Source organism: Squalius cephalus (genome assembly GCF_949319135.1).
Source record: "Squalius cephalus genome assembly, chromosome: 3".
Lineage (NCBI taxonomy): Eukaryota > Metazoa > Chordata > Actinopteri > Cypriniformes > Leuciscidae > Squalius > Squalius cephalus.
Window position 1 is genome coordinate 32,544,057 of NC_137124.1, and position 12,384 is coordinate 32,556,440.

At 39.4% G+C, this 12,384-nt stretch overlaps 1 protein-coding gene across 11 annotated transcripts in view; it reads left to right on the top strand.

Annotated features, from left to right (window-relative positions):
• The window catches only part of znf536 (zinc finger protein 536), a 319,313-nt gene that overhangs the window by 249,948 nt on the left and 56,981 nt on the right, over nucleotides 1–12,384 (top strand). For all 11 annotated transcript variants that reach the window (XM_079866033.1, XM_079866036.1, XM_079866039.1 and 8 more), the window contains one exon: nucleotides 6,629–6,787. In XM_079866033.1, coding sequence (XP_079722159.1) covers nucleotides 6,629–6,787 — 159 coding nt within the window. The remainder of the gene's footprint in view (nucleotides 1–6,628; nucleotides 6,788–12,384) is intronic.

Below are 12,384 nucleotides of genomic sequence, written 5' to 3' on the forward strand. Positions count from 1 at the left end.
TAATTCATCATCTTCACATTATAGTGTCAGTCTTTGTGAATGTCTAGTTTGGTAATGTTGTTATTGATCAGGCCATCCATATGGTAATTTCCCTAATATCGTCAAGTACATCAGTATTGTTTTAATTCTCATTAATGAAAGCGATAGAGGAATGGCTTTTCAAAGTGCATGGCTTTAGAGGGATGCTAATGGATTTAGAAGGTGCTGTAAAGGGATGTGTAAGTCAGCTTTATGATTGCCTGGTGTACTTGTTGTTGATTTGGTCGGGTGGAAAAATGAATAGGAAATCAATGTCAGGCGAGGAGGGTTTTTTTTCTACCCTGAAAGACTTAAAGGTACAGCGCCGTGCTTAAGTAATGCACGAAAGGCTGATTAGCTCCACAACAGTCTCTTTCTTTCTTTCTTTCTTGTTAAAAGTTGGTTAAAAGCATACTGTATATATATATATATATATATATATATATATATATATATATACATATATATATATATATATATATTTGACCAAAACAGTAACTTGTTATTAAAGGGATAGTTTAAAATTCTGTCATTACTCTCTCTTTAAAAAAAATTGTCCATGTTTTTGAAAAGTCAGTTGGGTCCAAACACAGTTGTTTTTTATTATTTATTTTTTTAAATATCATCTTTTAATAAGAGTAAGTAAATTATGACAGTATTTAAATTTGTGGATCAACTGTCCCTTTAAAAAATAACATATCATTTCTGCATCGTACTGTCCTCATTCTAACAGTTTAACACAGTAGCCCTGAACAGACAGCATCCACCCAGGCTTCACTAATGATAAAGTTGCCCATTTTACAAAAAGTGGGCGTCCAATGAATATTTACCATGGTTAAGAGCAGCCAGCCTTACTGAAGTGGGGCTTGTAATAAGATGCCCACCCTCAGGGCTCTCGCAAGCTCACTAAGGCTTCATATGATGGCAGAACGTCTCCTCTCATGCGTCAGGCCAGCAGTGGTCACGGCAGTCCCTCTCCGATCCCCTGCATGCTGTGATCACCTTGCAGAATAATAAAGTTAGTGAGACCTCAGTGCCTCCTCATCAGCACTGGTTTCACTTTCTTTTCAGTGCGTATTTATTAATTTATTTATCTTAATTTTCTTTTCTTTCGTTCTTTTTTTCCCCCCTCGTTTTTTTAATTTGCTGCTCTTTGAAGCCTGAAAGCAACTCGAGAGGAGCAAACAAAGATGGGTGAGTGCCAGGCGGAAACTTATGGCACCATTCCTGTTCCCTCAGCTCGACAGAGGCATAGCCTTTAAAGAGGGAGAGGCGCACCTTCTGTCACTGATGGTGGGAGGGAAGGAGAGATAGACAGAGAGAGAGAGAGAGGGAGGGAGAGGGTTTCTTCAGTCAAGAGTGCTGTCAATGTGGCTCATTTGCACAATTCTGCCACTTTCACCTCTCTGACCTCCTGAGACTCTGTCGTGTTGTTATGTTGGTGCACGATGCTCGGTGTTTGTGAAGGGCACGTCTTGAGGAACCCGAGATGCGTTCATCAGATTTCAGTTGTGAAGGATCCGCGTGTGACTTGGCTGAGATCCTAGATCCATGTCGAATTTCTCGTGCTTTATGTCGCCCATTAAACTATTGAACTATTGATGTTATTGGTGGAGAGGATTTAGTCAAGCGTGTTAAGTCGAGGAAGATTTCTAACTTCTTACAGTCGGAAGGAGAATACTTAAAGCTTAATTTCACCTGACCCTTCCGCCAGCAGGCACAACAAATGTGCTCTAAAAAGAGAGAAAGAGAGGGAGAGATAGAGAGAGAGAGAAATGCGGCATTCTGTTCACAAAGCAGAAAAAGGACAATCTTTCCTCCTCCTCCTCTTGTAATCCTACTTTCACTCAGGCTGCCGCTAATAAATATAAATGTTTGTGATTAGCATCACGGCGGCACAGGTGCATGTTTGTTGCGAGGAGAGGCATGTTCATTAATTTTCAGCGATGAAAAGTGCACTGCGCCATAAACACAGAGTCCAAAAACGCATGGGCTGATAAATGAACGCACAGATTGTTAATGTACCATTGTATGGCTGAGCCTCCACAAGCTTAAAAAAAAACACAGGGGCCTCTTGCCAAATCAGTGCTAGCTGGAGGTAATGTGCTAGCGGCCCCCTTTTTCATGGGCCAGATTACAGAGAATGGAGCTTTAAAACTGTTTTGTGTGACTGAGTGTGTGTGATTATACTTACACATAGGATATAAGGACTATAGAGACGACATAGCCTCCCCCCACATTTGCCTTCCCATCTGATCTTTTGCCACCATGTGGGCAGTAATTAGTTTTTTGTTTGTTTGTTGTTGTTTTTTACTGAAATTTACTGTGGAGTTTGGCTCTTGACTGTGTGGATGGATGATTAGATGGATAACCTGTTCTCTGGTTTGGCATTTCTTAAACAAACACCTAAATGTAATGTGAAAATGCTACTGGTACTTTTATATGTATATGTATATTTATATATTTAAAGAGAATTACAAGAAGTTTAACATCATTTATGGAGTACATGAAAACAGCAAGGCTGTTCACGTTTAACTACAACTGTATAATATATATATATATATATATATATATATATATATATATATATATATATATATATATATATATATGACAGCGCTCAGAGTGAGAAAATGCTGCTTTTCTTCAGACCAAGAAAAAAAAAAAAACAGAATCTGTTGAAAATGGGTTGTTTTTCAGTCACAGCAAAAATGTTTTATTAGGGGACCGCTGAACACCTGCCTTAAAATGTCGTTTCAACATCTCCCGAATGCCATTTTGCTTAATTGACTTGGAAATGGCCCAAATGTATTGCTGAATGCAGTCTAATTAATATTAATAATAAATGCCATTATTAACATCAAAGAACATCTGGTGCCCCTGTTTACCCACATGCCTTATATGTAGCACATTTTGCGGCTGTTTCATCTCACAAACAGAAAGGGGGTAAACACTTTTTGAATTTAGTGTTTATTTATTTATTTATTTAAATTCTAGTTTGCCTCCGTGAATTTATTACCTCATTGACACGCAGGTCAGCGCGTACCGCCTGCAAGCGAGAGGGCTTGCTCTCATATCCAGTGAATCTTACAAACGTTTGGACAGTTTTCTCCCCCCCCCCCCCCCCCCCCTTCCCCTTGGGCAGGACTTGGTTGCGGTGGTACCATGGAGGGTTCGGGGTCCCTGGTGTACTTCTTAAAATAAATAAATAAATAAGTGCTTGTGCGAGCATCTGTGCCAAGGGGCTGCATTACGAGTTTTAGCCACCATAAATCAGCAGGCTAAATAACTTTAATCTAAAATTTCATTAAGTAGTCCTTGTCAGGTAGTAAAAGGAGGGGATAATGCAGTGGTGTTTAATGATAATTGGTGTTTGGTTAATAAATTCTGCGAGTTCCGATTACTTTCTAGCAGTCGGCGGAATGCTAGCCTCAGCAGTGTAACTAAACCTCAAATTGATTAACTCGCCTGAACCAGACTGTTCACAAAGATGGCACCGGTCCAAATCAAAAAAGAGAGAGTGCAGTGTGCGCATCAGCCGGATGGTGTTGTGTTGCTCCAGCGTAAGGAAATCAGCTCCCCCCGGGCGCATTTTTAAAAGCCTAATGCCTTTCAAATGATGTCATCACATTTTACCTTCTCTCTCTCTCTCTCTCCCTCTCTCTCTCTCTGCTTTTTACTATCTAAATCCAAATGTTTTTCTCACATTTTCCTCGGGAGCTACAGAGGAAGGAAGGTCAATGACTGACTGGGGCACGTGACACATTATTCTAATGGATAGGGGAGACATCTTGTGTTTTTATGATTGTATCTTTTCTTTCTTTTTTCCCTTTGAAAGTGATATGCGAGTAATCAGAACCACAGACTGATTTAGAGTGGAAGTGTGATTGTGAGAGATCCATTAAAGGTGTGTGTGTGGGGGGATGGGGTGTCATAGTGGGCCTTTGTTATTGTTTGTTTTTTATTAGTAGGATCAGGGTGTGGTCCATCTGGAGAGATTTGAGATGTTGTACACACACACAAATAAACACAGAACATTTCGTGTCACTGAGACAAACATATTTACCAGCTTACAACAACTCACCAGCTTCCATAAACGTGTGTGTATGTCAAAGAGACAGAGCAGACAGCAGGGTGAGCGACACACCTCCTCCCAGATGGCTTTTCCCAGTGGCCTCCTGTCCGCTTCCAGTCTATTGTTCTGGCATGTTCCAGAATGCTGGTCTGGTAAAACCTCCTGAACACCTCACTTACATGTACAGTATGTACCGTTTACTGCCTCGTTTTGGTGCGGGAAACTCAATGGACAATGAGATATGGATATTGATATGTTGTGTCAAGAGCTTGGAGATGCTTTTTATTATTGGTTACGGCAGCAAAAAGCTCATAAGCGAATCCAGTGGTCGATGAAATATTTATGGAGATGGAGATGATTGATACTAGCGTAGTCTCAATAAGCAAGTTAATCATAAATTACAGATGTAACTTCATTATCCCCATGTCTAATTAGTCAGACTGTAAACATCTATAAAGGAATGCTGTAGCATTCCATAATGTTTTTGCCTAGGCCCTGGACTAAAGAGTTATTGTTTTCAGGCTTAACTGGATAATATATGAAGGCCGTGGCTCGCTTGTGACAACCGTTTTAAAGCTGTGTCTCTTACAGATTTTTCTTTTGCATAAAAAAGGGCTGAGAAATGGAAAATCAATATGCAGAAAATAGTTATAGGTGGTGGGTTATCGAGAATCTCTCTGTTCCAGACACCCTGGGCCGAGAGATGATGCGTAATATATGGGGTGACCTTCAAATGTCATAAATGTGTTGTGCAATAAACTGTCAATATTTGTGGTTATTTGGTGCAGGATGACTTTTACAGTAATTGGAACAGCCGTATTAAAAGCTGGGGAGCAGTCAGCTGATTAAAGACTGCCCTGCTGCCGTGTGTGTGTGTGTGTGTGTGCGTGTGTCTGTGTCTGTGTGTGAAAAGAGAGAGAGACAGATAATAAAGAACAGAGTTACCTGTAAAAGCTTTGTATGCTCATGTGTCTGTCTGTCTGATGTTACAGTATGTAGGTAAGAATGAGAGCGACATGACTGATTGTTTACATTAGAATCTGGATCTAAAGGAATACTTAATATTGTGTGAGTAATGATTTGCACTCAAATACCACATTTATACTTGCATATACAATACGTGGTGTCTATATATGTGTGCGTGTGTGGTTGTGGGACAATAACATCTTATCTATTCGCTAAAAGCCTGTAAAATTTGCCAATAGGAGTAATATTTGTAAGAGTCTGGGTACCAGGCTAAAGTGGGTCAGAGTCGGTGTTTGTGTTTATTTCGTTGTGAGTATATGTTTGGGTCAGAAAATGGGGGCACGCATCACAATGTAACACGTGTAGGCAAAACGGAGGCAGCAAATTACAGGAATGTGATCAGTCACAAGAGAGAAGGAGATGCTGACTTCACTCTTTCTTTTTAACTTCTCAAATCTCATTTGATTCTTAAAAGAGGGTAGAGAAATGAGGAGAAGAAAGCGCAGAAAGAAAGAAAGATTACGCGTACAAAAGCTTTTGATTGAGGCAAATGGTTGCTAAAGTGGGTTGCGCCATTCAGACGACGTCTCTCCCTACACACACATCATATCATGTGTAGGCGCAGAAATAAGAAAGCATTTACAAACCTTTTTTTTTTTTTTGGCACTGTGGCTGGTCATACGCTCACAGACCTTCTTGAGCTAAAGTAAAGGCACAGAGTCAAATGCTTTTACAGGGTTAATTGTGTTTTTAGGGTCAGAATGTGTGCAAATGGGATATCTCAATTTTTATGTCAATTTGTGGAGTTATATGTATTTTATTTTTATTTTGTATATACTTGTAATTGTAGTAATGACACTGATGGTAATTTTAGGCAACTGTAACTTCTCAAAGCACCTGACCTGGTCTTGTATCACATTAACTTTACTGGAGTGTCAAATGCTTCACACAATATTAGATCCCCCTGTAACTCACCATGGTGTAACACTGCTGACATCTCACATATAAGCATAGTGACTAATTATCTCCAAGTGTGGACTTGTTGACACTCTTAGACATTATTGGTGTGACAATTGCTCAATCAGAGAGGCCCTTCGTTATCACTGTTTCCCATCAAGCTCCCCGCCGACGTCACCTGTCAAAACCAGGGTGCCACGGTGAAACGAAGACCCTGTTGCTGACATGGCTGTTTCCTCTTTTTTCCCCTTTGTATTGTTCATTTCAACACAATCTGCCATATGCTTCCCACTACAGATGATGAGAGGTTGGATAAAACGTTGGGACGTGAGTGTACTTGGGTGGGGGTCGGGGTGATATCTCTAAAGAAAGCTTCTGAACTGTCAGCATTCTGTCAGGTTGCGGAGGGTGGGGAGGGGGAAAAGAGGTGCATATGAACTCATTGATGTGTTTGACTTTGTGTGGCGTTAGCAGATTTGGGTGGCAAAACCTGAAAGGATGAAGAACAACAGAAGAAACTAGACGGGAAAAAAACTCTCTGGCATGTTGCTGGTTTGAAGTGAAACAGAACAGTCATTGACTTCTGTCTTCCTCTGTTTCTCTGTTTCTTAGATGTCGGGGATGAGATGGCGAAACCTGTGAGTGCTGTCCAGCCCCCCACTACCCAGCACCGGGACAGGAGTGTGGGTTCAAGCATAAAGGACTGCCCCTACTGTGGAAAAACTTTCCGCACCTCCCACCATCTGAAGGTCCACCTAAGAATACACACAGGTGAGCGAGAAGTCCAAAGTCCATGAAGCAAATTTACTGCATTTTAGGCTTTTACATTAATTTCACATGGATATAGTGACATACATGTAAACCTAATCACAGTTTTTCCTGGCGTACAATAATGCACATTTTACACAGCCCATTTAGTGGAATTTAAAACCTGAGCCCATAAATGAACTTCAGGTATGTGAGGGAGGACGCCCCAGCCCAGCAGAGTAATGAAGTGAGCAGTGCTGGTCCAGTGGCTGTCAGGAGACCCTGCTGCTGTTCCACCCAAGAGCAAGGCTGAGGCTCACTAGCAGGCACAGCCGGCCTAGTTAACATGCAGGATAACCAGGATAAGCACTCAGAGGTCACCTTAGATTCAGCACACTGCTGTCTCTGTTCATGTATACGGGAGTAAAAAAATGACGGCCTTTTAATATGTGGATAATAAAAATAATAATAATAATTAAAAGAAACAACAACAATACTAATAACAGTATTAAACGATTAAAAAAAAAAAAAGGTTTACACTTAATACTTCTAAAACACATGTTATAAATATTATTATTGAGTACATTTTCTAATTTCTTCATTTTTTCCTTCCCTGTTAATTTACATTGTAATGTTAATACAGTACCTGTCAAAGCTTTGGAAACTTTACAAGGTTTTTTTTTTTTTTATGTTTTTGAAAGAAATCTCTAATTCTCACCAAGGCTGCATTTATTTAATCTAAAAGTAAAAACAGTAATATTGCAAAATATTAGTAGTTTAAATAACTGTATTTTTATTTTAATATATTTTAAAATTTCATTCATTTTAAGCATCAAAATGTAATTTTCAGCATCATTACTCCAGTCTTCAGTGTCACATGATCCTTCAGAAATCAATCTAATATTGATCCGATCGGTGCCATCACTCTTCATTTTTAAATCAAAGCTTAAAATATATTTTCTTAATGTTGTTTTTTTATTTTTTTTATTTATGAATTACTTAGTTTTGTGGTTGTTATTTTATAGATTGTAATCTGTTGTGCTTTTATTTGAGTATAATGATCTGTACAGCACTTTGGTCAACCCTGCATTGTTTTTAAATGTGCTTTATAAATAATTAATGAAATGAATGCTAATGTGACGCTCGGGTAACATTTCTTATTGTTATTAACAATGCTGAAAACAGTTGTGCTGCTTAACATTTTTTGTGGAAATTGTGATACTTTTTTGATTTTTCAGTATGAATAGAAAGTTCATTGAACATAATTTATTTACATTCATTAAATGTATGCATTATATGTATTGGGGGTGGTGTGGCGCAATGGATAAGACACATGCCTTTGGTGTGAGAGACCCGGGTTCGAATCCACTGTGAGACACCAATGTGTCCCTGAGCAAGACACTTAACCCCTAGTTGCTCCAGAGGCGTGCGACCTCTGACATATATAGCAATTGTAAGTCGCTTTGGATAAAAGCGTCAGCTAAATGAATAAATGTAAATGTAAATGTAATATGTATTAAAGCATTTGTTAAATAGAAATCGTTTGTAACTTTATAAATGTCTTACACAAAAAAAGGTTAAGCAGCAAAATTGATAATAATAATAATAAATGTTTATTGAGCAGCAAATCAGCATATTAGAATGATTTCTGAAGGATCATGTGATGCTGAAGACTGGAGTAATGATGCTGAAAATCCAGCTTTGCCATCACAGGAATAAATTACATTTTTACATGTATTCAAATAGAAAACAAGTATTTTAAATTGTAATAATAGTTCACAATATTACTGTTTTTACTGTATTTTGGATTAAATAAATGCAGCCTTGGTAAGCACGAGAGACTTCTTTCAAAAACATACAAAATTGTAACGTTTCCAAACTTTTGACATATCCCACTTCTTTCCTTAACTGTAAACTGAAATCACTCGCAGCTCAGGGAATCGATGGTTGCTATTTTTTTGGTACGTGCATGCGAGGACGAGCCGAGACCACCCAGATGGTATTTGTCCCACTTAATAAGAAGCACATAGCTGCGGTATTCTGGAGCATTAAGGTTGATTATAAGGCATGCTTAACAATGGAGCTGATGTGTAACTCTCTTAGCCAGCAATTTTTTCATCTTCTGTTATAACAGAAGCTCAGGAAATAGTATTCATTTTCAATACAGTACTCATATGAAGTCTGCGAATCGCTGTCATCTGCATTTGTTATTATCTAATATGGACTGTGAGGCAGTTGGAAAGAGTGATTTCCCTTGAAATGACTCAAAGAACGAGCTCTTTAAACCGGTATGCAGCATATGGCTAGATAATGCTGCACATACAAGAGTGTCAAACATACATGTACTGACAGGCAGTCACAGTAAAGTGTTTAAATTTTCTTTAAACAGAGGGGTTAAGGCTTTGGACAGGCTGGTTATGTCCTCCTAGCAGGAGAGCCGTGGATAGAGTGGGGAAATATGTTTCTGGCTGAGGGAGGTTGAGTTATGCCTGCTCAGAGCAGGGGGTAAGGGTCCCCAGTAGGGCTGTATTTCAGCCGAGAGGAAACAGAGGCCCTCGTCCCAAGCCTCCGTTAACTCACTCACTCCGCTCGCCGGGATGGCCCACGTGTGTGTGCGGTGTGGCCAGAGCGCGTTTACACACGGGCGCTTCACTTTCTGTCGATGCAGCAATTTACACGAGCCTTGATGTACTTGCAAGATGTGTGACTCTTTGCTGATCGGTTATAGGTTTGTCATAAAGATTCCTGGCTGACAGACGTCTGAGATACGGCGCAGGTCTCGGGTTGCTCTGCTCGAATAATTTACAGGAATAACAGGCCCTTCCAATCAGGCTGAAACTACGGCATTGACATTAAACAAATATCCTGCCTTGATTTAAAGCAATCAGACATGCGGATGACACAAAGCGGGCCTCAATCCCGATTCCGTTATCCCATCACAATAGCGTTGCTTACTGAGGAGGCCAGGGCATTGTGCGACACAATGTTAGATTAATGACTCTCTAACGTCGGCTTGAAAGGAATGAAGTGAATTTAAATTTCTCCAAAAGTTAAAGAGCTAATGTTACAGTATTAATTTCCTCTCCAACAGTGAGCGGGAAAATATCCATTAGTGAAATTAAGCACAGTTTTCTAGGTAGCTAACATTGTGCAGCGTATAGTGTGGGGCCACAGCTAATGAACACTGCAGTGGGTGATATTTCATTATACAAATTAATGCTCACATTTTAATGGGAAAGTCACATAATGAATCTAGGCTTCAGTGACAGCAATTAGAGACACAGATTGTCCCCTTCTGGACAAGGCAGTATTTAGCAGTAAGCAGCTGTAGATAAAAAATAAAAAGGTCCTTGCTCCTGACAATGGCTACGCATAACTTGAGGCTATAGGAGAACCAACATGCCAGACGAAATCACCTTTGTTTGAAGAGAGACAGAGGACAGACAGGCATCGGCCGTGCGAGTTCACCTTGGTGATTGGGGGCCATTATGCATCTTGAGCAAGACTTGGATTGAACCGAGGAGAGTTGGCTCACACGGCTGGATGGAGGTTTATGGTTGTATCGAACAACATTTTGAAGGTTTACTTTGAAGAGGGAGAGAGAGCGATTAAACTCAGGTCTGTGGTCAGTTGCTACTGTTCCAAACCATAAGCATTGTAAATTACAAAGGTCACTCATCAGACTCCCTGTAGGAAATCTGATGGTTGCACCACCGAGTTTTTGCCTGGTGCATGCTTTTGCGGTTTCATTACGTTCTTTTTTTTAATTTTTGTTTTTGTTCTCTTTGGTAATGCTTATTTGCTTACTACATGGTGAATTAGATCTCTGAAAGTCTTTAAGATGAATGGAAGGATTGAAGTAATGAGCCATACAGTAAAGGGTAATTTAAAATGTAAATAGAAGTTGTGGGTACTACGTGGAGGGCTTGAGAACTCAAACACCTTGACATTCTTGTTTCTACATTTGGCATAGATAAAGCATAGCTTAAGGAAGAAAAAAAAACACATCTATTTTTCCAGTGCAGTCAATCCCTCTCTCTTTCTATCCCCCTGTGGAATGCAGGCTGTCTTTCACCATTCTGTAAAGCCATATGGAAATTCATCTTAAAGTATGTCATATCTATTAACTATTTTAATTGCCCTTCTGTAAAGGCTGTGGGTGTTTATTCTGAACTGTTACTATGGAGTCATGACAAATCACACAAATCCATATGAAATCAGTTTGCGCTGGACTTCTTCAAGTGTTGAGACCGAATGCTCTCTGTTAGAAGTGAACTTGCGAAATGATAATGGATATGTACAGCTCACAGTGAGAGGTCTCTGTAATTTATATAAAGCCTGTCACACTATACCAGATGGCAATTTGATATGTATTTTTTCCTCTCTATTTTCATTAACACAGTCCATCAGCCATAAGAGTGAGCTTTGGAAACTTTTTGAGAGAGTTTTGCTCTCTCTCATTTCAAAAGATGAAAAATAATAATCTCTTTACCTCTCTGCCTTGGCGATCCATTTTGTTTCCCTGAGGTTGTGTTGTTTGTGTGGATATCAATTAAAAGTGGATTAACGGGTACATAATGACCTTTAGCAGTAAATTGTGTGTAATGTTGCAAGGCAGGATACAGTATATTCCCCAGATGTCACACATGCCCCTGACGTATGATGGAGCAGATGTCTTACTGAGCCCAAATGGTGCACAAAGAACATGCCACACACACAGAGACTTACACAGGCATTTGAACACACACTCACATAAACATACAACCAGCGATAGTGTTCACGTTTCAAATATATATTTATGCATAATAGGCCTTACCTCGATTGGTCTGAATTATAGTTTTAGCATTTCATAATTTATTAGCATAATATTTGTCCTAATATGTTTTTTTAATTAAAATAAATGTAGATGTTATCAGTATTTTCATGAGCAGACGCCCAAGATGGGGTGGAGAAAAGCAGATCACTCTAATTGTGCTCTAATTTTGGGTACAGAATATCATTCCTTCCAGTTAAAGGAACTGAAAATGATCATTTGCATCAAGGACGTTTCCTTATTGAATCACACCAAGCCTCTGTTATCCTGCTCAGAGGATAAGCACTTATTGGGTTAAAAGCTCATCTTGTATGATGCCTTTTGAATATGCGCTTCAAACACTCTTGTGTAAAAGAACAAAAGACAGCCCTCTACCCCTTTCTTTTTTTTTCTCCCCCCTGCCCTTCACTATATGTCCCTCTGTATATTTGTTCCTTATCAATATAGTATTGAGTTTTTGTTTGCAATCCTTTATTTAGGAAGCTGTGCAGTGGGTCTGCAGATTTTCCATTCTTTTTCTGGAATGGCGCCCTCCAAATAATGATAAATTACTTGAGCACTATGCCATTTGCTAATTATATCCATGATTTACTACAGAGCCAGACTTAAATCATTCAATTCAGTCTTGCGTAACAATGCAACATTTTTTCTGGGTTAAAAAATGTTTTCCATGTGTATAATCTAAGCGTTTATAGCCACACACACACACACATTGACAAACATGCTTTTATTTTCATTTTCCCATATCTCTCGAAACTCCCTCCCTCACTGTCTTTTTTCCACCTCGCACAACATCACTTCATTCCTG